The sequence below is a fragment of the Amphiprion ocellaris genome, chromosome 14 (assembly GCF_022539595.1).
Source record: "Amphiprion ocellaris isolate individual 3 ecotype Okinawa chromosome 14, ASM2253959v1, whole genome shotgun sequence".
NCBI classification, from domain to species: Eukaryota; Metazoa; Chordata; class Actinopteri; family Pomacentridae; genus Amphiprion; species Amphiprion ocellaris.
This window is the reverse complement of record NC_072779.1, coordinates 26714200-26740738: the sequence shown is the minus strand read 5'-3', so window position 1 is coordinate 26740738 and position 26539 is coordinate 26714200. Positions and strand designations below refer to the sequence as shown.

General features: G+C 39.4%; 1 protein-coding gene across 2 annotated transcripts in view; it reads right to left on the bottom strand.

Moving 5' to 3' along the window:
* Window positions 1–26539, bottom strand: part of srrm3 (serine/arginine repetitive matrix 3) — a 120118-nt gene that overhangs the window by 58440 nt on the left and 35139 nt on the right. For both annotated transcript variants that reach the window (XM_055017533.1, XM_055017532.1), the window contains exon 2: window positions 395–696. In XM_055017533.1, coding sequence (XP_054873508.1) covers window positions 395–684 — 290 coding nt within the window. In that variant the 5' untranslated portion in view covers window positions 685–696. The remainder of the gene's footprint in view (window positions 1–394; window positions 697–26539) is intronic.

Below are 26539 nucleotides of genomic sequence, written 5' to 3'. Positions count from 1 at the left end.
CCTGACTTAGTTAGACCCCAGTGAACATCTAGGGTTTGGGGAAACAGTAATGATTACAAGGCCTCTAAAACATACATTCTGAATATATATAGTTATTACATTATATTGTATTTCAACAAATACTTCATACTCTTTCAAAGCTATAACTTTGTACACTAGTGTAGTTATAAATGTCAAGGAGATTTTGAATGAGCTTTTCTTACTTCAGGAACAGAAGCTGGGAGTTCTTCACTTCAGCTGCAGATTTAGATGATTATTCTTTCTTTCACAAAGAGTTACCTCTCTCACATCTGACACATTTTTATTATAAAATTATCTCTTGCAGCAGCTCTAAGTACATACTGCTCTGTACAAGTGGTTCTTGTATGAGGCTCATAGTTACTCAACCACTCACCCCTGCTCCTCCATCATCTCCTGGAGCTCCATACATTTGAGCTCCACTCTCCTCTTCCTCTCATGATCCAAGATCTCTCTGTGTGGTTTCTTCACCATGACTGGCTCTGCTTTGGGCTGCCCCTCCTCTTCCGTCCCTGGCTGTCCATCCTCGGTTTTAGTTTGCGGCGCTGTAGTTGGTGTCAGCCCTCCTGATCCTACAGCTGTTCCTGCTCCTGCTGCAGGGACCTCAGGTTGAGCCACCCCATTTGCACCATCCTTTGGAGATGGTACCCTTGCTGCATCATACATGATTGCTGAACTCTGCAGAGACACACATGATAGAGAGACAAAAGGTCAGCAGAGAGAAGAGAGAGGGGAGAAACTTCCATCTGAACACTGTAGTCCAGAAGACTTTGGCAGTCTCAGACACTCACTTCATGTTCATGATTTCACGTCAAATCTTTCTTAGAATTGACATCTGGAAGGAGTCTGTCTTCGATTTATTACTGAACTGTGAGTAATTCTAATACACATGGCACACATTCAGTAAAATAAAACATAAAAGTAGGATCTTCTTCATTTCCACTGTGTAATGCTGCGTGAAAGATTTTTTATGGTCCAGCCGCAGAGCAGCCAATTTATTGCAAATCTTTTCCCACACACAGGTAACTAAATTTCCTCTGTGCAAGAATGCATCTGAATCAACAGTAACATACAAACATTTGGAGAGGTGACCGGTTTGATGCTAATATGTCTGGGCAGGCTGCAGCGCTTCTGCCTGAACTGAGCAAGACACTTCACAAACATTTTCACACACACACGCACGCACACACACACACACACACACACACACACACACACACACACACACACACACACACACACACACACACACACACACACACACACAATTTGGATCTTGAGTGCATGTAGACATGTGCAGCCAGACAGTGCTGGCAGCAACTTCTGCTCCATGATTCAACAGCCCAGTGAGTGCCCAAAGGCAGGTTAAGATGAAGAGAGTGATTCCTCTTTAAAACTCTTATCTATGGAAGAAAACTGAAGGTGTAAACTGTAAAGGTTGTATATAACACAGGACTTCAGACTGCAACCATTTTTCGAGGGAAAATTTCATGTGCCAGTGTATTAAGATCAGGCTGATTTCAAGACACTCAAGCCATGATGGGCAGCTACTGTGTAAGATATTGTGGTTTAAACCTTTTCTTCTTCATGTTCTCAGTCAGTCTCCTTCTGCCATTTCCCTGTTCCCAACAATTATGCAATCTCTGGCAGATTATTTAAAAAACTAAATATGGAGAGAGATAGTTCCAACTCAGACACACCTGATGATAAAGAGTGCAGGTGCAGGCAGGGAGATACAGACTGATACTACACTCAACCACGATAGTTGACTTAGTGCTAGGGCTGAAAATTGTAACTATTACTAACAGCGATCACAATTCATAATCAGATGAATATGATTGACTGCGGTAGTGACATTTAAAATGCAGTCCGCTAGCAAAAACGTCCGCTCATAGAAAACAGCCCACGTAGATTAAAACACTTCAAATCTACTAGTAGAATGTGTTATTTTATTCTTTTCCAACAATTTTTTGGTCTCACAGCATGAACCATAACCTGCATGTGAGGCACATTGGGAACATTGGTTAATAATAGTGTCTACCAATAGCTAGATGTTCAGCAAGTGAGAAGTTTGGCCTGACCAGTTTATAGGACATGTTAGAAAAGGAGTAGTGACAAAGTTTAAATATTTTTAGACAAAAATATTTCAAATTTTAAGCCTTGAATCACTGATAATCTTTATATCGCTGCAAAACTAGGGTTTGCAAATACAACTATTCATCAGCATGCAAGTCGATTATTAGTTTTGGCAATGTTGCACCAAAATAAAGGTGTAGCGGGGCGAAGGGGGGTGACCAAATCATGTGCTAGTGTAACCAACTGAGAAATTTGCTTGCAGCAGTGCTACTTGTGAAGACGTTTGTTTAGAGTTCTGCCACACAAACAGCACGAGAGAGGGAGGAGGATGGGAGAGACGGATGCAAAACAGCTTAAAGAAAAGAAACTGGGAAAAGAATGTCACAATGAAACAGCTGATCGAGGAGAATGTGAACGGTATTGATTCATCTTTAATATACATCGAATGCATTCTTGGTTTTTGACTCTGGTGACCTTTCTGTTTCTGGCTCGTTTACTCCTGAAATGATGAGATTTTCATTTTGTTGAATAAAAAGGCATCTGGTACAAGTGCTGTGTGGACTGGGCTCTGATTAAGATGGATTGTTCTTTTAAGACCGGTGCAGAACGTGCAGGAGGAGAGGAAGGGCTTCATGTGCCCACGAGCCTCAGCCGCTCCTCTCTCTCCACATCTAATGGCTTCATTTTTCACCAAGGAGCCAAAAAAAGCCAGCTGAGGTACTCCATCACTGTCATACATGGACCAGTCAAGACAGGAAGACTGGACGGACAGACCTCTACAACTACAGTTCCATCTCATTCCTGCTTCTTTTATCTGATCGCTGAGAGTGTGCAAGCAGCTAGTGCAGTATAGTGAGGCGGTTGTGCTTTTGAGCTGCTTCTGGTAGTCTGTGACTGGTTAATAGGGATGTGCTTGTGTTTTGAAGTGCTATGCGCTGGTAAACGAGCCGTGAATGTGTGCGTAGCGACACTGCTCTCGGCTGACAGAACAGGTGGCAGGACAGCAGGAGGCATCATCTCTGAATATATTATACAGTAAATCAGCACTTGATATTCCATGACAGCAATCTCTCATCTGCACACGCTCGTCTGTGGGAGATTGTGGGGAGAAAAGATCTCATCTATCAAAAGAGACTTTAAATGGACATTCAGGTAGACGGGAGGACTGTAGTGGACCTTTGTAGGAGCACCGGCAAGAAGCTAGTAAAATGTAGTCACGAGTCACTCAAAACAATATATTTAGAAAAGAAGTTAAGCAGAACAATCAACCCCTGTAAAATTTAAACTTGAAGTATATGCTAATGTAGGAATACAGAGAATAATTTACTGCATTTGAATTCAAGGACTGGATTTAATTTATGAAGAACTCTGCCAAAATAGTTCATTGTTGCTAATAACAAACATAGGATCAAATATTAAAACAAATACAGACATTTAAATGTGAAGTTAAGATGCTCTCTATATCTAAGGGACATACTCAGAGGTGGGTAGAGTAGCCAAAAATTGTACTCAAGAGTAACTTCAAAATAATATCACTCAAGTAGAAGTAAAAAGTAGTCATCCAAAAGATCACTCAAGTAAAAGTAAAAAAGTATTTGGTGAAAAGACTACTCAAGTACTGAGTAACTGTTTGATTGTAATGTCAGATATATTTTTTTAGAAATGATGTGATCAGACAGACAAAAATGTAAAATAATGTGCAAATGAGCAAATTCTGGTATTTCCAAATAATAAAATTCAAAAAATAGCAAAAATAAATAACATCTTTACAAAATGACAAGTTAAGGCATAAGAAACACACATTTCCAAATCTCAGTTTTTCACAACATAAAGCTTTTGAAACAAATACCTGTAGTAAGGTAACGTTTTTATGTTTGAACAGTGTAAACTACTTCCAGTGACAAGATATACTGTATTTCACTTCCCTCCAAATGGCACAGGCTCAGTAGATAGAAAATAACATTACAACTCTGGCTGGACCCCAATATCCGAATATTCGGTCGTCGGATTACCACCCCCCCTTCCCCGGCTGTATCACACGGGGCTACCAAGCGTGACGTCACGCTTCACTTCGGCCGTGTTAGTAAACAAAAGACAAAAGACGAAGATATCCATGCTAATGCTATGCTAATGTTGTCGGACTGCGAAGCAAGATCAAATTTCTCGAAAATGCCCCTGTTTTTTTCATTCTCTGTCTGCTACGTGTGTAGAATTTGTGCCTCTATGCTGCCACAGTTCATATGAGGTCATGTGAACGCAGGGTGACGTCTGCTGAAACGGAGTCACGTGATGATTGTTGCGTCGTCTGATTGGTGAAACACAGTCATGTGGTAGATCCACTGGGGACATCTCTCTGGAAAAAAATAAAGCATATCTAACGTGGTAAAAAAAGAAGTAACGAGTCGAGTGTAGCCCAGTGTAACCGAGTAAGAGTAGCGTTTCTTCTTCACAAATCTACTCAAGTACAAGTAAAAAGTATGGCAGAGTAAAACTACTCTCAGAAGTTAATTTTTTTTCGAAAAGTTACTCAAGTAAATGTAACTCTTTACTGCCCACCTCTGGACATGCTAGATGTGTTTCTATGTAACTGTGAAGCAAATTTGCAGTAGACTTTTGAAAGGTTGGAAAAAACAAAGAAAATGCAAATTTGGTTTGCTTTTATTAACTGTTCAGGAGCAAATAAACAAGGTAGTGTAATGGTGTTCTTGGCTACATTACACATGGCTGCAATAAACGGTACAAGAAGCCACAAATAAAACACATAACCAGTTGTTTACCAACCACTAAAATACCTTAAAGAAAAAGAAGAAATTAGCAAAATTCTGTTCATCTATAAGAGAAAAATGTAAAGTTATGGAATTGTTTTCAGTCAGGAGAGTTGTAATAATTTTTTCATGTCAGCTGGTGTTGGTCATATTTCATGCTGTCCGGAGACAAAGACAATGAAAGAAACAGAAACTGATCAGTCACGTGAGTTAAATGTTGTCTATGTCAGAATTAATGCAAAACAGGCATTTCCATCAGTCATAAAGTGCAGTAACTTTTTTTGAAAACTTTAAAACCACCTCAACTGAGTGTAAAAACTTTTGGTAAAATTTAAAAATGTGCATAAAAGTACATCAACATAAACCCTGATTGTTTTTGAAACACAGAACCTACTTTTCATGGTCTATAAGGTTAAAGGTATCCTCAATTTTAGTAAAAATGTCAAGTGGGACCAAACACTGTGAAAAGGACAAACCAGGTTGTAGACAGGTGAAGTTTTGTGTGCCTCTTCTAGGTGTTTCAGCAGTTGGCCAACCATTAAGTTTTGTTTCCATATTCCTCTACTTTGCTTATTGTGGCCACACATACCAAAGCCCACTTTACCACTGTAGAAACCCTAGACCAAGATTGCTTAAAATTCTCTTGTTAATTATATGAAAACATTGCTGCTGTGAGTCTAATGCAACAACTAATGCTCTTACTGCTGCCTGCCCTCCACATTGTTTTAATAAGACCAGGTGGTAAATAGTTCTGAAGATGTAAAGCCGGCCTGCTCAGGTCTGCCTCCTCCAGCCAGAGGGGAGGACCATGGATAATCAGGTTGGTGCTGGACATCATGTCTTGGCCTGCTGGGGCCCTGCAGGTAACACTCCCCCACACCATACACAGCAAGTTAAAGACAGGTTCAGCTGGAACAAGCTCAAATGAAATGAAGTTATCACCTGAAAGTTGGAAGGTGAGGACCCTCCCATCACAAATGAAATTCTCCACAACGCCAGATGTGGCCAAGCCTGTGGTAAACTGTGCTGTGTGTACAGAGCCACCTCATTATATTAATGCATCGTTCCCCCCAAGACAGGAACGGCGCAAAATATGTTTCCTATCAAGTTAAAATAACTAAATCATTTAATTGTGTGATAGAAAAGAAAAAAATTCCGAGCAGAAAGGGTGAGTTGTCAGCGAGCTGATAAGGCAGCGGAGCACACAGTTAATTGTGTGAGTCCTCTACAGGGACTGAAGGTTATCTCCAGCTGCTGTATTAATGCTGGCACCAAGCTCTTGTGCTATTATTGTGAGGGTGTCTAAGATTGTCACATCCCCACAAACACTGTCTGTAATTAGTCACTATGCTAAGTGAAGTTGTTTAGCCACATGCTCTAAGTGTCACCATCAGTTATTTCAAATCCCAAACAGATAATATACAATTGAACATTCATTAATTAGCTTTGGAGCTGTGACACTGATTGCTGTTAGAAATAAAAGAGCCATTAGTTGAGTCTTCTCTCCATCAAGTGAGAGAAGATGGCTCCTGTTGTCTGTTCTTAACCTTGCCTGTGGTTTGCTGTGCTGTCTGTTTGATCGGACGCTGCCGCTAGTGAGGATTCTGCTGTGTCTGCACCACAGCCCATCTTCTGCTGACATCCCACCTCGTGCAACTAAACAAGCCTGCAATGAAAATAACATCTCGACACAGTGGATGTGCAAGGTGTTAGTCTTCACTAAATGTTGAAGGGCTGCTATAAGTTCCATGCAAGCATCATGATCTGTCAATTACACGGTGGCTGGCGGCCCACGCAGGGCTGACTCATCTGATACACGCAGTAGATGGATCACGCACTTAAAGGTCAATTAATAAGGATAACATTCACCATAGAGACAGTGAAAAAATCGTAGTCTCATTAGGAATCTAATGTTGCATTAGGCTAATGAGATGTTAGACATTAGATAGGAGATTGCCAAGATGTGAGTCGCACTGTGATTATCTTCATTTGTGTTATCTTTTTCCATGGGGAATTTTTTTTAAATATTTCACGATCAACAATTAAATGACAATATTTGTATTGTACTCTGCAGTCTTTGTGAGCTGCAATCTATTGGCACGTAGGATTATTTTGCTTGTCTGCCTCTTTCAGTGGATTGATAGTTGGTGAAGAGATACTTCACAACAAAATAAACCACAGGAGATCCCAAACTGAGAGAATCAGAGGCAGAAAGCGTCAGGCATCCAACAATTTATTACTGCAAAAAATGTAACTGATGAAAAAAACCTACTTCACATCTTTACTTTGATGACACAAAATCCAATTAAAGCATACTGTAATAGTAGTTTCAAAGCTGGAAACTGATTTTGAAAATAAATAGATAGTAAAGAATATAAAGCATGTGATTAAAAATGTTACATCTCACATTCCTCAAATTGATGCAAGAGACAAACATAAGTACCATATTTGCATATTGTTTTCCATCATTAAATTATGTCACACCCTCTTCTCTTGTGTTTAACTAACAGTAGAGGATAAAAAGGTAGAGTCATTTGCATTTTCTGGTAATTTTATTGAAAATTAAGACACTTTTAGATGGAAATTTGATGTTACTTAGACAAAATTTTTGTGACCATAACTTAGAGAGTTAACGCCATGCTGTACTGAAGGAAATTTGAAACAAGCGATTGAGACCATAAACTAATTTGGAAAACATTTACTGAGGTAAGAAAAGAAGTACAAAGTAGGCTCATTTTCTCATAGGTTTCTATACAATCAATCGTGTTTATGTAATCACAGGAGTTACCCCTGGTGGCTATTCAGAGGATATGTTTATCTTTTATACGCAGTCTATAGCCTCAAACCAGCAACTGCATGATTACTAACCCAGCTCTCTGACCTCTGGGTTACCTTGCACATAGGTTGTTCATCTATTGTTTCTATCAGCCCAGTGTAATATGGGAGGTTAGAATCAGCCATAGTCCTTATTTACAAATGTTAGTCTGCTAACATGCTAAGGTAAAACGGTTAACGGTACACCATAACGTCAACATGTCAGCATCACTACTGCCTAAATATTTGCATAACAACATTAAGATAGGATCAGATCTACTTTATCCATCCTGGAGGAAATTATTTTGCGGGAGTACAACAAACAATAAACAAAGTGTAGTGGAATATACACAATTACACAGAGGTTAGTAGTAAAATAGAAATAAAGTACAAAATGCAAAGTTGCATGTAGCATTTAGCTCAAAGCAACAATGTGCCTAACTGCACTGTAGTGCATATAGCTGATTTTTATTTGATTGCAATCAAATGAAGCATTTCTGTCTATAAAAAAACATCAAGCTGCACCTTATTTTAAATGGCGTACATACTCAACTGAGTTTAGAATGATTGTACTGTTGACTTTTCATTGCCTGAGTCATTTTTCTCTACATATGGATTTGCTTGGTGGAAGTTGTTGGAAAATGTGCTGCTCCTTTTTCATACAATATGCTTTCTGGATCTGAATATATGAATCTAGCGCAGTTTTTCTTACAGGGTAAATCTGCACAGCAGGGCTCCTTCAACACAGAACATATGTATGGCCATCTGTACAGTACATTTAGTCTTGTTAGATCTGCTAATGTAAATAGTGCAGGCTGTATGACTAGGAGAGAAGTCTTCGTTCTAATTAATATTCTTTGCAGTTAGCATTCATTATTGGGTGTTGTAGGTAGTGAATGGGTGCAGTCTGGAATTCATTGTAAGATGGAAAAGGTTGTTTTCCAGCAAACTGATTTGTTTATCATTCTTATCACAGACGTAACACCAATAAGGAATGTAAAAATGTACCTTGGCTAGATCCATCTTCTTGTATTTTCCACACCTTATTTTAATGTCTAATTTAAATCAACTGATAGGTTAATCGAGCTGACTTTGTCATCCAAGTGGAAAAACACACCGCATTTCCTGCTGTGCTTTAGAAAATTTTAGTCCTGTATAAGTGGATTGCATTTTAGCAGCTACACTCAAGAGAAAAACAAAATCTAAGAGATGGGACTGGTTTCTTTGGAACCATTTTTCTCTCTAAAAGCAGGCTCTCTCTCCCTCACTAACCCTTCACCCCTCTCCCACAGCATGCTAGGTCACTGTGTTGTGCACAAAAGCTCCAGTGATTGGATCTCACTCAGTGGTGGATGCATCTCAGCCATGATTACAGGGTGGCAGTAACAGGGGGCCTGACCTTGATGGCAACTGGCAGAAAGTAGCTGAAAAACATCCTGGGTGGCTATCTCCTTCTGGATACACTTTGTGTGCACCTGTCATAGTAAGACCCCTCACCAAAGAAGGTCCCCCACCTCCCCCACCCCCACACCCCACCCACCCATCTTCTCTTCTAGCTCCTGCTTTCCATCACACCTCTCCTCCTTCCAAAACAATCTGCCCCTTGGCTGGAAGCTTGTGTTTGTTTTTAGCACTTTGGCACCCAGAGGATGTGTTTAGCTTTCCCAAGGTCAGCTGTCTTCATTCCAGGCACGTTGGATTGCTGTTGGGTGCCAGGAAACAAGGGGTCTCAACTTTTTTTTTTTCATTTTTATTTTCCCTTTTTTTGTTTAGTCCTAGAAGGATGGAGGGTGCATACAAAATGAGCAGCAGAGATCTGAGGAATAGTAATAGGAAAGATGAGGTAGAAGTGCACAGTCAATTACTTGCTGTTTTAATCTAAGGTTTGGGTGCATATCTTGTACACATTTTCAACAAACAGCTGCTGTGATTTGGTTATTTCATTGCCAGACACAGCCCACCATGCAACTAACTGTACAAAAGAACACATGGTGTTGGAGACTGAATGAGTCGCTTCTGTAAAGTACTCCACTAGCTTCTCTGTTGCCACTTTTGAAAACACAGCACAGAGCAAAATTAAAAATGTGGTTTTGACTGTAGACCAGAGAGATTTCAACTCTATCAGGGAGAAAAAGAGGGTGAAAGCACAGGAATGACTGCAGAAGCCTGTTTGATACTGCTAAAGAATTCCAGAGATAGCATTTAGAATTGCAAACATCTCCTCTCTTAGATGCAGAGCTTTGCAAAAACTCCACCTTCATGTGTGGAACTACAAGCAAGTGCCACTTTATGCATCATTTGGCACCAAAATAACACAACAAAAACATCATGCATCAACAGGTTTCAAATTAAGGAGTGCTATGAGAGCGTGGCAGTGTGAATTTATGCGAGAAGGTGGCGGAAAAAGTTTGGCCTTTGGTGGAGAAACATCCTTGGCAACCTCAGAGACAGTGTGTGACAGAAATAAACCAACCCTGTCCCATTTTCAACTCAGAGAAAATACTGAGTGCCACCTCAGAGGAAGACAGAGAAGCTGTATATAAGGTGGCACCTCATCCTGGCACACAGTTAAGTTGTGGGGTTGACAATCCAGAGGAATGCACTCTTGACCTCGGAACAGGGTTTGTAATAGTTTCCCTCCTCGGGGATCAAAAGATCTTATTAAAAATCTCTCCTCGACTGTTTCACAGCTTTAAGTCTGGTCCCACTGGCTCATGATACAACTGAATTTGCACTGCTCAAACTCATAAACGCCACTGTGTTGCCGTGGGCAGCATGATTAGCATAGGAGTGCTCCTGATGTGATTAGTGGGGTCACCAGCAGGGGAGATAGGGTCAGGTCTGTCCCTGAGTCATTCCCTGCCTGTCAGGACACATCTTCCTCAGCAAACAGAACAGAACTGTAGCAATGGAAAGGCAATGCAAAAATGAAACTGATCATGTAGGATTATTGATTCTAAGTCATCTTAAATAATCTCAGTAATCTCTTCTGCATGACAGAAGCATGACCTTAGAAGTGTCATGAGGTTATTTTCTTTAAAAATTGCATCAGTGAGCAGTTTATTTCAGTAAATTAGGCTTTTAACTGGAAATTGTAAATATTAATGATTTTAAGCATCAAAGTCTGTCAAAATCACTGTCCTTCAGAAAAAAAAAACACAATTAATAATACACCTTCACAAATTTGACAACAGAGGCACAGCATCCTGACAGAATGTTACAAACACAGAAAACACAACCAAATACAAAAATTAACTGCAAATAGCACAAACTGCAACAGAAGTGATTATTGCAAGTCATTGAAAAAAAGGGCTCAGACACACTTGTTGTTGCTATGGTGACTCATGATGTTACTAAAGTCAACTATCCATCAGTGGTGTTGAAAAATGAGATATGTAAGTTTTAACATTATAATGGTATGATTCATACATCACTTCAGGTATCTGCTGTAAACCAGCATTTTGGTTATGATTAGCCGGTCAACTGAAGTAATCAGAGGAATATATATTAACTGTAATCCAGGCTGTGTGAGCTTCTTTGATCTTGTTAGTTACTTTCAGAATTCACAATGGAGAACAACTTAATCAACGAGGATCACACGATTGTTAAAATTAGACATACTTTGCTTAATTTGTTTGTTACTAATTAAATAGCCATGGATATCCTTTGTAAGTATCTTCATGAAGGATGTATGTGTGTTGCAGTGTGTTATCTATCAAGGTCACTGTATGTATTTGTGTATCCTGGAGAAACTGTGTGGAGTAAATTCAATTCGGCCAGTTTGAAAATGAAAGAAAAAAATCTGGTTGCATGGAGTGATAAAGACGTGAGTTTACAAACTACTGCTAATAACATAACACACCCACGGTTTTGATAGAGCTGTTGTTGGGTTGTATTGGGGTTAACCTATTCTGGTTCTGCTGCACTGGTTCTGATCTTTTTAAAAACTGTTATAGGGGCAGAAGACTAAATTTGTGGTACTTTGTTAAGCTACCTTGCGTTTTCATAGGCAAAGGGCCAAACTATAATTCAGTTCAGCTCAATTTTATTTATATAGCACCAATGACAATTCAAATTGTCTCAAGATGCTTTACAGATTCCATATGTCTGAACCCCCAGAGCAAGCCCTAAGCCAGTGGCAAGAAAAAACTCTCTTAAGATATGTGTCTCCAGTATGTGTACAAATCATATGGGAAAAAGTGCAAAAAACATCTTGATACTTAATGGACTAAGATGCATAGTTCTAAATCAAACATCATTTTAAAAAAATGCCTGCAGATCATAGAGTTGGTTGAACTTAATTCAAAAAGAACAATATAAAGATTTATAGTAAAGACTTCAGCTACTGAACTACACTTTATATTTTGAAGAGCACCTATGGTCAATGGTCTTCATTTATATCTAACCCTTTAACCTTAGCTAGATGTGTCTTTACAATAGGTTCATCTCTTTTCTCTATTTTGAGCCTCTCTCCTCCATCCTCCTGCCTGTGAAAATGATCTCAGCGTGCCATCTTGAAGGATGTCTCAATTCCTCAAATGCATCTTGAGGACAGAGGAACGATGAGTGAGAATGCACAGGTGTATCCTCACTGCATTCTTTGTGGAAGTCTTTTCTGCACTTAGGTATAAAAGAGTCCTAACTCACAGCTGGAAGATATGGGTCACTGCCCAAGCAGGACTGACAAATGTGTTAGTGTATATATCATTCAATCATAATATATGGAACAGTTTAAATATCTAGCATCACAACTGTTTTGTACATGTGTGTGCTTTAAATGAAACAAAAAAGATTAGAACATACAGCAGTAGGCTTTAACAAAACAAAGGAAAAATGATGGAATTGTGCCCCACATCAGATTTAACTGACATCACTCTAAAACTGCTCTGAGGCAAAGATGTGTCATTTTGTTAAACGCCTCGACACCTCTCTCCTCGTATCTCTGATGGGAGAGACTAAGACATGAGGACAGGAGTCAAGGAAAGGAATCAAGAATGCATAAAATGAGAAATGAGAAGAAAGGAACGTGTCTCTCTGTCATCCATTCACACATCAGTGGTGATGGAGCAGCCGGGTAAGGTACTCGCCTGCCACGGGGAGCAACTTGGGGTTCCAAGTCTTGCCCAAGGACAATTTGGCACATGGAGGGACCTTCAGTCACACTACCAAACTTGCGAGTAGCAGACAATCCGCTCTACCACCTGAGCCACCGCCGTCCCATGGATTTCATATTCTCCATGTGCGAGAGAAGTACCCGCCTGTCTAATTGTGGTTGCTCTACAAAAAAGCAAATTGTCTCTATAGCATTTCAGACTGAACCCTCTCTAAATTTACCACACACTGGCTTCCATTACCAATTAATAACCCCGCTATCCCTGGAGGACAATTTACATAAAAGTCAGGAGATCTCATTAGAAATGTAGTCTGACTGTTCGTGTAGGGCTGAAGTTGAAACTTAACTAATCTCCAAAAAAAAAAGTCACACTTATTTTGTGAGATGCCATTTCAATACTGTCCATGTTGATTGTATTAATGGATTCAGCCTCTATCACGTGTCCTTGCTTACACAGCAGATTTACCATAAGTTGCATTTCAGGTTTCATCAGCCAGTATGGCCTTTGTTCCACTACTATAAGCTTCAATGTTCTTTTAGTCAGCACCTTTTAACCTTTCTAATGGATTTTCAAGAATGAGGCAATAAATTACCTTTTTTTTTTATTCAAGTGCAAACCAATTCCTGAGGGTAAAGTGATGTTTGCAAAATTTCATTCAAACGTCTCCATGTGACTCATCTTACTTAGAATGCAGCAGAGACTGGACAGTGGAATTTTAGAAGAAAAACAAACATCTTCTTTTATCTAAGGATAGAGATAAAAGCAGTTTCCTCAACTGTGCCCTCTTTCCATCTCCGCCTCTCTGCCATGCTGGTAATGTCAGAGAGCCATCTAGAGATTAGCCTGCCCCATGCACTCTCCATCCAAATGAACCATCCACTATAGGATTCATCAATACTCCACTTAGATTAGCTCATCAGCATACAAGCAAACATTTCTGTGCATGCAGCCAGTGACTGATGTGTCCTCACTGATTCATGCCATCTCTCAAAATCATTACTTTCATTTACATGTATATTCATCTTCCCAAAGTATCTCCCAATGACTGAACTTCACAACACTCATCAGGTACAATTATTCATCCATAAATATTTCCAAAATTACCGTCATCCTGCATGATGATCATCAAAATGAACCGCAACTTCTGGCTCAGATGGAAACCTTCAATAGGTTTCTCATACAGGCGAGGATGCTGGAGCACTTGGAAACTTCCATGGCACAGTCAGCTTCAAAGAAAAATCTTATTTAAAAAGTTTGGAACAGCATGCTCTGAGTAAAAGTGGCAGAGTACCACCTCAAAGGTTCACATCAGGGCCAAAGTATGAGTAGCTAAGTTTACAGCCCAGAGGTTTCCAAACTTCAAAAGATATTGCATGAGGTAAAAGGAGGAAATAAAGTTCTTTGAAACACTTTGTGCCCAACTGATTCAATTTGCATCAAAAATTATTCTTCTCCGAGTTGCAACTCTGTTAAGTCTGAACACACAGATGTAACACAACTGTTTGTACAGCCATGGATACACTGCAAATAAGAGGTGCTAATAGCTAATTCAGAATACTGGTAAAGCCTGTATTTATTTCAGTAAAAAATGCAGTCTAAATAAACACTGCACCCCACTGACTCTGTGGCAACATGAACAAAGTTTATGAGACCTGTAATTCAAACACTACAATGCATTAATATTCCTCATATCAAAATGAAACAGACCAATATTAGGAAGGACAAAATTTAATAATAACTTAAAGTAAAAAATTGACTTCCAGCTCTGTTCAATCAAATGGTGGCTTCAGCAGACTAATTTCAGAAGCATAGCCACAATGAAACATAATTAAAAGAAACTTCAGAAGAAATGAGGAAGAAGGTGATGGAAATACACCAGTCTGGGAATCTATTTCTATAATCTGAGGGTCCACAGATTCACAGTAGGAGAAATTTATGACAAACAGAAAAAACTTCCACATTAAATTCTCTGGATTCAGCGTCACCTGATCTATCTCTTAGTTATGCGGTTGTATGTTTAGACTGCTGGGAGACCTACTCTCCTCTTACTCTCTTGATACAATTCTATGCCATCATTCCATGCCACTACCTTGGTGTTGTCTCTCTCCTGTAGTTTGTGTTTTGTTGCCTCTGCAGGTGTCTCTGGATCTAGAGCTTCATGCCTCTGATCTGCAGTTGATGGCCTCTCTTATGTTTATTGTTATCTTATGTGCTGTTTGTGCCTGTTCTCCATCTGCTATCCCTTTCCCTCATCCCCTCAACCTCACCCCAACCACTCCAGGCAGATGGCCCTCCAGTAAAACCAGACAAACCCCAGTAAAACCAGACTAAGGGAGCTTAGTCTGGTTTTACTGGAAGTTGTTTTATTTTCCTTCCTGGAGAATTTTTTTTTCTGTTGCCAAGTGTTTGCGCAAAGTAAATCCAAAGGAGAAATTGTGTTAGTCGAGTTCTCTGTATAAATTTTGTAAGGTCTTCACATTATTATGTGTGGGAGAATGTTGTATGACTTTGGTGCCTCAGTAAGACAATGTGCCATAACTCAGGGAAACGTAAATTCCACTCTCAGGCATAAAACTCTGAATAAGGTCAGGTCATCAGTCTGTTGATTGAAGGCCACGGCTTCTGCAACAAGACAATGATTTCAATGATCATCACAGTGATGATCTCTGTCACAGCTGTCAGGAAGGTTTTGTTGCAAATGTTGACTATGTTAGATAACCATTTTGCTACAAGAAATAAAATTATCTTTTTAAATTTGTATTTTTTCTTACTCATGGTACCTTTGTTTTATGTTAAAATTAGTTTTAAGGTCTGATACAGTTTAGGATGAGACATGTCAAAATAGAAGAAATCAGGAGCTGGTGGAATAGTTCTCCTTGGCACTGTACAGACAATCATTCCAACAATGTAAAATGAGACTGAAGGGTAACAAGGCTGTTGGGGGGCCACAGCTGTCACAGTTTCAGACTTTGAAAACCCTTGGCCTGGAGGAATGTACAGATTTTTTTTTCCATGAAACAAATGCATTTTCATCACAGGTGGCGTTTCCTAGTCAGATTTCAATCTGTTACATAAAACTGCTGTGAAGAATTCTCACAATACCCCACAGCACCCCATCTATTTCATCATGTTTGAACACTGTATGCTTTGAAGATACCAGAAGACATGGTATTGATATGGATGAAATCTTTCTCTTATCCACCTGCCTGCAGTGTATGGGTGATTGAGCCAGTCAAACTGAGAGCTGACTGAATAGAGTCAGTGCCTGCAGCAATCTGAAGCCAATCTCCAGACTGTTGCAGCACAGAAATGAGGCTGTCCTCTTTTTCCACCTGCTCGGCCTGCTGCTATTTAATTGACACAGCACTCTTGAGTGCAGAGCGATCAGCTTCCTGATATAAAGTGATGCCTGTCAGTTAGTAGCAGACATTCATTCCCTGACTGCTATCACCCCTGGACTGTGAGGACATCCCTCTGAGACTTATCCGAAGTACAGCACCCACTTTCAACCACCTTCTCCCAATCACAGCAAACCAACAACAAAATCTCGAGTCAAAATCACCAGCAGCCAGCAGTCCTCCATCACGGTCACACAACTTTACGCACATCAAAATTCATGCAGGCTGATGAGTCATGGGCTCAAACCTCTTCTTAATTACACTTTGGACTCTGTCTTTCTGTCACTTAGCTCCAGGCCAATGAACCACATGATTTAGTGAAAATGTCTTTGTTTTTCTTTCAAACATTCCAAACTAAACGTTTAAAATTGATTTGATTCATGACATTTCTTATTTCAGTACAAAATTAGCCATTCATCAGAAAATGTTCTTCAATTAAAGTATTTAATTCCATAGATTTATAGTTACAATCAGCGAACTTTCTTCTCTGTTCACAGTTTTCACAAGGTTTTTGTTAGCTGTGTGAAATTTCGTGGGATATAATGACACCTGTGGCATGAGGAAGTGTTGGGCCCTCCCCACCTGGAGTGGTGGTGTTGTCATCGGCAAACTTGACAACAGGTGTTTATTATTATCCCTTATTATTCCCACGAGGGGAAATTCAGATTTTTGCATATCTCCCCAATCAGGGGAGTCAGAGCGCAGGGTCAGCCGCGGTACAGTGCCCTTGGAGCAGGAAGGGTTAAGGGCCTTGCTCAAGGGCCCAACAGTGGCCGCATCGGGGTTTGAACCTCTGACCTTCTGATCAGTAGTCCAGAGACTTAACCATTGCACCACCACTGCCAAAGAGTGTGTGTTGCTGGAGTGAACAGGAGAACAGTCTTATGTGAACAGAGAGTAGAGGAGGGGGCTGAGGACACACCCTTCAGGAGTACTGGTGTTCAGGATGAGAGTGGAGGAGATGTGGTCTCTGATCCTGACATTCTGGGGTCTGTTGCTGAGGAAGACTAATATCCAGGAGCACAGTGAGCTGCTGAGCCCAAGGTTGCTCAACTTCATAACCAGTTTGAGGGAGAACTGTGTTGAAGGCGGAGCTCAAATCCACAAACAGCATCCTCACATAGGTGTTACTCCCTCCAGGTGTGTGAGGGCTGTGTGGAGAGATGTGATGATGGAGTCTTCCATTGACCTGTTTGCCCTTTATGCAAACTGATGTGGAGCCAGGTCAGCAGGAATAGCAGCCTTAATATGGGAAGATATGAGTCTTTCAAAGCACTTGGTTATGACGGTGGATAGAGCAACAGGGCGATAGTCGTTCAGGCAGCTCACTGTGCTCTTCTTGGGCACAGGGACGATGGTGGCTGTCTTAAGGCAGGTGGGGACTGTAGACTGTAGTAGCGAGAGATTAAAGATGGTGGTGAAAACCTCAGCCAGCTGTTTAGCACATGACTTGAGCACTCTTCCTGTGACACCGTCTGGACCAGGTGCTTTTCTCGTGTTGACTCTGCTCAGTGTGGCTCTGACCTGATGCTGCTGCAGCTGGATGGGGTGTTGTCCCTCTCTGGAAGAGCAGTGAAGGTGTGGGCCTGTCCATAGCATTGGTCAAAACGGGCAAAGAACTGGTTCAGAGTGTCTGGTAGGGTGCTGTCTATGGAGTCTGACAGTGTCTGACCATCCTTATAGCCGGTGAGTCTCTTGACCCCCTGCATGTGAGTTTACATCTGCAGTTATACCAGCTGCAATGTAAAAGGATACCATGAGCTGCATTACTGACTCTCTAAACCACTTTAACCACTTTGCACCAACAACATAACAGTTTCTGACATTGCATCAGACTGTACAGTACGACAGTGAGAACCGACCATTTATAGTGAAGAAAGAAAGATTTAATTTAGCATTTAACATAAGTATGATAATTAAAATGCACCTTTCAATCCAGATATTTATCCTATGTGTGTGCATAATGTTTTGTTTCACTGTCATGTATTTTAGTCCAGCAATGTCCTTTTAATTGGCATTTGTGTGTGAGTGTGTGTACGTGTGTGGTTTTAAGAGTGTGTGTGTGTGTGTGTGTTTGTGTGTGTGTGTGTGTGTGTGTGTGTGTGTGTGTGTGTGTGTGTGTGTGTGTGTGTGTATCATGTTTTGCTTCACTGATTCATGTACTTTTTTGTAACATTTTAATGTTGTGATGTTTTTTGTGTGACATGCCAAGGGACTGCAGATGGAAATTAGCTTAAAGCTAACTCTGGTGCAACACATCAAATGTAAACATTTATGTTTAATATTGTACATGGGCCCTTTTTAAATACATTGATAATAATAAATAGATATTTTCTGACATGAGTGTCAGTGGCCTTTGAAAATGAGTATTAGATGACAAGACTAAGAGTCTACAGAAATGCAATAGCTCTGTGTTATACACTGCTATTCAACCCACTTGGAGATTTTCCCCATTTTGCTTTTCAGCATTAAATCATACTCAATTAAATGTTTTTTATTGTTTGTTTTTCATAATGCCATTATTTTGTAGAAATTAGTTTTCACTTTAACACAAAAGAATCTGTATTTGTAAATTCTTGTTCAAAAAGCTAAATAAAATTGACTATGATTCTATGTTGAAAAGAAATAAAGTGGACAATTTTCTAGGGGGATAAATACGTTTTCTGGGCACTGTGGTATAGATTTATCTGGGTTTTATAATATCCTTTTTATCACCAAAATATTAAATTTTTAAGGAAAAAAAAAAGTTTTGCGATATTGTCATATTATGTCACAAAACAGTTTCCTTATTCACAATGACAATGTTAGTTTTAGGAAATTTAGAGGTGTAATGGTCCAATGTTCACACCTTAGTTTACTGTGGCAGCATGCGGAAGTTTGCTAATTACTGTAGCAGTAAATTACAGCAGTATCACACTACAATATGAGAAGTTTATTGTTTCTAACAAGATGTTAACAATTAGGTTAGTACATGATATGGTCAAGTTATTACAGTGTACAAACTTATCACATTGTACTAAGAAACTGTTCTTGCTAAAATGGCATAATTTTTAGCTTGCTGCAGCATGGTATTTTTTTTTTTTTTACATCAAACTTATTTTCTACTTCATATGAGAATTGAAACACAGTAAGAACCTGCTGGTATTAAGCATGATATTAATAATGCATGATATAAGTGTGCATACACAAAAAGGGATTTTAACATGCATAGGGCTGAACAGAAGGAAGAATGAGTCTGACTCTGGAGGTAGCATCCTTTCTCACTGGAGGAAGACTGAAGGCTCCATGGATAAATAACTTTTCACAATATCATTCATCATGATCAATAACAACATGAAGTAGAACTTAAAGAGGGATTTTCCTCAATTTAACAATTCTCTACATTTTTACAGTATACGTTATTACGTTATTAAACATTTTATAACAGTGGGTAAATCCCTTATAACATGAAAGGTATCAGGTTATAAAAAGATGAATAGCATATTTCTATAATGTAATACATTTGTATGTCATAATAATGGGAAAATATCTTGTTTTAACATATATATCTTGCTAAAAGGTGAATAACATCTTGTTTTAACAATGAACATTTCATGTTTTATTGTGAAAATGATCTTTTTTCTTTTTCTGATGCGACACCAATCCATCGTAAACATAAAGTACAGCTGAGACAAAGTCATTAGTTTTGAAGATATTTGGTCATAAATTGACCTCATGATGATGGCATTAGATGAAAAGTCAGTGTCACAAAAGCAAAACAAATCATCCCAACTGGAACAAGATTGTGTGCAAAGTTTAATGGCAATCTATCCAGGACTTGTTGAGACATTTCAGTCTGAACTAAAATAGTGTCCCAAGCATAGAAACACATCACTAGCATGACAACTACCTGACTGTTGGATCCTGAACCATAGCACAGCTCTTTTAGCTCTCAGACACAGATGAAAGCTGATGAAACACTAATCCATCAATTACTAAAGCTGTTAAATGGAAGAGAAACATTCTTCCACTTCATGTTTTCATTCGACAGCAAAGACATCCACGGCTCCATTTCCTTGCAGACTAGTAAAATTGTAATATTCGCATCTGCTGCTGGAGCATAACATATGACTCCAAATGGAGCACAGCCAACAATGCATTTCAGTCCTTATTAAATCTGGCATGTTGACTGAGACGCTACATTCTTATTTATAGCTACAGCCTTGTGCACTATGTCCATATGTACTTCTATTTTCTACTCCGACTAATTAGATGGCTCCTTGATCTTTTAACATGTTTACAAGCTTAAATGATGCTCAGAAAATATCATACATTTTGTCTTTTAGATAGTTAGATCTAAAGTCATGATGCACATTTGGAGACTCAACCGAAATAGAGACAGAAATATCCATCAATTCTGCTCTCATGTCATGGTCAAAAGCAGCTGAATATTGATCAGTAAAGAAGATTGAATTACAGCCTGTGCACATTTAAGCCGTAAATGCAACATATGGGATCCCCTGAGCACATCATTTTCAAGGTTTTGTCATTGATCAAAGCTAAAACTAGAATCAATACAGTGTTCATTATCAACCTGCTGCTGTATCACTATTTTTGCTTTATGTATCATTCCAATAGGCCCTCTATATCCTATACATATTAAATTCACCAGTGGGATGATGAAGTGTAAACTAAGTTACAAATCAAGGCCAGAGTCTATGACTTGACCATGTTCAAATCTTCAAAAAACCACCAAGAGATGTGTGCTTTCGGAGGGCAGCAGGATTTATTTGTCGGCAAAAAATCCAGGAATAATTCTTAGCAGTGATAACACCCCAAGAAGAACTAAAGAAATTGAGCTGTGCACTGTCTTTTATGCTGTGAGCGTTGGTCATTTTTCCATGCCTATAGGGCGTATTATAGGAGGGACCGTTTTGACACCCTGATGCCTTTCTTAATCTGTCGGTCAGGTCTTGTCACCAAATATCATGTTTCATTGTCAGATTATATTTCACAGTGGGCATGAGTATTAGGTTATCATTAGGTCACATACCACAGAGAATGTGCGCAGACATGTTTAGACTTTTAATCCACATCTTACCCCTCTTATTTTGTGATAGATTCCATGCATATCATACTTGTGTGTTTATTATGATTCCAATATATGTTAAAAGTTTAAATACCTTGAGTATGCATCTTTATGCATTGGATATGCCACATTTCATCTCCTAGAAAGCATGCATCTTCACTCAAGAATTATTAATTGTACTTTGTGATCTCCTTTCAATCCTTCTTCCTCACACACTTTCTAGGCCTTCGTTTCCCTCACACTTTCATCATAATTGGAATATTCAACATTATGTACTTAACACACTTATACTACTTATCAATAGCATCAACAGCATCAACAGCATCTGTCAGGATTACATCATCATTCACTTTCAGCACATCATACTCAAAGAAGAATATTACACTACAAGGACTGCCCTCATGGTCATAGAGTTTGTAATGGACAACAACACAAACAGCTCTGCACAGCTACAGAAGAGCTGAAAATAGTGGGAGGAAGAACAAAGAAAAATCGGTGGTGGATTTCAGGTCAGACAAGGGCAACCACACACCATTTATCAACAGACAGTGTGTGAAGGTGTTGAAAAAGTGCTTTACTGGGCGCCACTACAGCCATTGTTATAAAAGGGGAAAGGATGCTTCTTCACTCTTGTCAAAAAAACCTGACAAGCAGGAAGTTTGAAGAATTTGATGAGCTAATTTAGCAGAGAAGTGGAGAAAGGATGAGAAAATTAGTGATCAAAGCTTCACCATCATTTACCAAGACAAAATAATAGCCATAATTATGCTTTGTGTGTGCTGCTAACTATTTATTCCAAATGTTTGTTGCTGATGCTTAGAATTTAAATGCTGTGCACCGGTTGCTATGGTAATATAAAAATGAATGTTAAGATTAAGTGTCTGCAAATCTCTACAACTGTAAATCAATTGAATTTCTTTTCAAACATTTTCTGAATTGGCTTTGGAGTAAGCTTTAAAGAATCTTTCCCTAAGGCCATGATAGTTTGTGACTGAAACACACCAGAAGTGTTTAAAAAACAATGTAGCTCCTATGGGACAGAGAGGGATGTAAGATCTGCTTTTTCCCACTTTCAGTCTACATTAATGATCCTTTTTCTAATCATAACAATAAATCTATCAATCAACTTTCATATCTGCTGCTTTGAAGATGAATTTAATCCTGGAATCTGACAATCATTGAAATGCCATTTATTTCATTATGGGCATACACAGAGCTCGTCCAATAGTCACCATCATACGGAGCATCACCCTGCTCAGCGGGTGAAATCAGACATCATAAGGGCCATGAGCTGTTGGCTCATCCTCTGAGTCACGGAACTCACAGCTCTCAGCCAAAGGTTGTCGAATGTAAATGTATTATTTAACTAATGAAAAAGCCACAATGTTGGTTTTTTGCTCTAGCTTTTTAAACCCGAAATACTAAATACGGCTGTTGTTTTATTTTGTAGCAACACAGTCGTCGAGAAAGAACAGTTTAGAGCTGGTGAACTGTGAACACATCGAGAATGGCTGTCCTCGAGCCCTTTTCCTATTTCATTCTCTTTAAGAGTGGAAAACCCACGCAGAAATCATGGAGCTTCACATTGTTCTATAATGAGTGTCAGGAGGTTCTGCGTGGAGAACAATTTAAGAAGACGCAATCATGTGTCCGATGCTGATTTGGAGAGAGCTGCAATTTGTTCTGTTAACCATATGTTATTTTCAGTGCCATACTTTATTAACTGTAGAATGTTACGTTTCACTTTTGTGTGTTTTACAGTCAGGTCCGACATGTGGATGAAAGTTTATGACGGGATACTGGTCATCTATTTGTGCCGCTGTTCCAGTTTAACTGGTGATAGTTTCCATCTCCAGATGTTTCCTCAGATTTGTCCCGACCAGACCTGGCTGCGTGTGAAATAAAGATACTAGATAAAGAAAACCTTGCCGAAAAACGTTGGCATCACTACTTAATGAAGTCTGTATCCATGTAAATGTCATCTACAGACAGTAAAAAGAAATGTGCTGGTCGCAATAAAAAAAAAACGTATTTTTATGAACGGTGAAACGATGGAATCCAGAGATAAAATTAGAAACCACAGTCTGACTCATCATACCACTGATCAGTCCGTTAAGCATCTTCACAAGGATGTAAAAAGGAATACAAAAATATAACACAAACTACCTGCGTAGTTTAATCACTCAGACTGTACAGTACTGGAAGTATTCTAGTCTTCCTCTGCGACATCTTTAAAAGTATCTTTTTGTCATTTCTAAACAAGCCAGGGTTTTTGTGAAGACACAACTCACACAAATATATTGTTTGTCTTGCCCAGATCGGATCCCTTTACTTCCATTTTTATTTAATACTGTCAGCGGTTAACGTGCTCTGACATGACGGTCAGGACGGAGAACTGAACATATTTTTATTGTTTTCTGAGTGACAAGTTTTGACAACATGGTCTCAGTCTGTTCTGATGTATTTTATCAGAACCAGCTGATGTTCTGCTGCGTGTTATGATGGGAGGCTGCTGAGGGTCTGAGTGTTTCTGTGAACAAACCCGAGATAAACCTGAAGTTCTGCTCTGGATCTGTTCCACTGAACTCAGACTAACACACAGCAGTGGACGTGCTTCTACGTTGTGGGTTTTCTTGGTGAGACAATAATTAGTTTTGTGGCTCGTTATTAACCAGGCAGCCTGTGTTAAGTTGTGATTATCCCCAGTTAACCTGGGCGTGTTTCCTGAACAATCGCCAGGTGTTCAACACCTGGCAGAATGACAAAGATCTATGTGGATGAAGCGGGATGTTTATTGGACTGATCGATGGAATGATGAGTCAGACTGTGGTCTCTAATTTTATCTCTGGATTCCATCGTTTCCTCTCAGCATTCATAAAAATAAGTTTTTGTTTATTTGTTTTTTTGCGACCAGCACATTTCTTTTTACTGTCTGCAGATGTTATTTACATGGATATAGACTTTATTAAGTAGTGATGCCGACGTTTTTCGGCGAGGTCTTCTTTATATGGTATCTTTTTTTCACACACAGTCAGGTGTGGTCAGGACGAATCTGCGACGAAACATCTGGAGGCGGAAACTATCACCAGTTAACCTCATTAAACTGGAACAGGTCGGAATCGCCCGAGGTCTTCACATTTTAATACTTAGGAATACTTACTTGGAATATTAAAGCAATTTTGTTCACACTAAGATCATCAGCTCTCAGTGTGATGCATCCACTTCCGCTAAATAAGACAATAAGACATGTCTTCGCTGTTTTCAAAGTACGTGGTGCGGAGTTTGGGACAGAGAAGTGAAGTCAGGTCGCCAGGAGTTACGACTTTGATTTCCGGTTCTGCTGGCAGCTTCCAAATGGGAAACGGCTTTTTCTTTTGTTTAAACCTTAAAATTTGTAAAAACACAGCATTTTTTTTCTTTCTATACTTTTTGTTTTTCGAATTAAATTTTTAAACAAAAAAACAAAGCGATTATTTGTTTTTTCTCATTTTATTTTGAAACGGAAAAACGAATGAGCGAACCATACACGGATTCATGAAGAAGGTTAGAGTCACATTGGCATAGAATCTGTAGGTCTGCTGGTCAAACATAAAAAAAGTTGAAGAAACACAACACTCGCTATCATTTCTCTCACTGAAGAAGCTCCAACAGGCTGCTCTAGACAAAGGAAACAGAAGGATGGGAAACAGTGTGCTGAACAAGACAAAGGCAGAACATGAAACAGAAGAATGAAAAGAAAAGATGGGTTTATGAGGTTTGCTACACAAGATGGAAGTATTTAATCGGAAGAGGAGAAAAAGTAAATGACAGTTTGAGTGAAAAAGAGTAAATCAAAGGCAGAGTATGAACATTCTTCTGTGATGAAAGACCTTCAGAGAGCACAATTTACTCCTCTGTGCTGCATTGCTGGAATTGCACTGACAGAAGCAGTTCACATAATGCCTTTTAAAATTAACCAGCGGCTGTCAGAGCTAAAGCTAACACGTCAAGCGCTAGTGGCACTGCCTCAGCATCTACTTAATTTGCTAACAGTGAGACGAGCTACACATAGGAAGATGCTCAGGATGTCAAGGTAAGGCTACAACAACATTGTACCACCTGGAACACCAATAAACTACTGTAGAAGGATGGGACTGATGCTTGTGTATAACAAGCTGAACCTGCATTTCCTCTTAATTAAAAGTCAGTTATTTTTTTCAGCAGAAAAGCTTGAGAGAGTCGTGTGCTATGGTACAACAATGAGAAAGAATTCTTCACATAAACTCATTGACATAAGACCTATATGATTCATTAGACTTCTTTAATCAGCATGCCATACATGTGAAGCCCAAATTACTTCCTTTAGCTTCCTGAATAATTAAATGTGTTTACAATGTAACTGACAATGTGTAGTAAACTTATGTACAGATCATCTGACGCATTCTGTGCAGTTTTAGATTTCTGAGTACACAACTTTGTTTACTTTGTACGGTGTCTTTGGGTGTCTTGAAAGGTGCCTATAAATAAAATGTATTATCATTATTACTGTTATCATTATTTTATCCATTATTGAACATTTCAGCTTTATTAACATGAAATTTTATTATAGCCTGATCTGTTGAACTGTGTGATAATTGTTGTGACCCTTATACTGACTAAAGAGTGAAGTGTTTGAGATGTATCCGGCTGAGCTAGCATTCCAGAGATAAAGAGGACCTTGGAGTGAAAGTGGAGATGACCGAGACCACGCTTGGGGGGGGGGGGCCTGGGTAGGGAGATTTCTTGTATATGTATTCATGAAGACACTGAGACTGCCTCAGTGCAGGTGTAACGCATTGCCTGTACTCCTTGCTGTAAGTAAACCATTAGAAAGACTTTAAAGCCTCACTGAGTTTTGATTTTGTGTTGGGAAATTTTGTGGTACGAACTAACAGCGAAAATACAGTCTTTGTCTTACAGAAATAATTTCCTGACATATTTGGTCCTTCGAGCCGGATGTGCAATATCTGGACGCCTGAGGGGGCAAAATCCGTGCACGGTCAGACCACAGTCTGTATTGGTCATCCTTTTCTGGGACCACGATAGCTGACAGGGCTCTCCGAGGGTGCCCGGTGACGCACATCCACTTCGTTGGTGAGTAGAGAGACACATAAAGACACAGTACATGAAAGAGTAGATACTGCAGTGACAGCGCAAGATAGGTTGAAATTCCTAAGAAGGGTTTGAGTCCCATAAAATAGCTTGTGAGTCCGGCAGACACAGTCACGTCGGGACGGGAATGCGCTGATTAGGAGAATTTACCGGGTG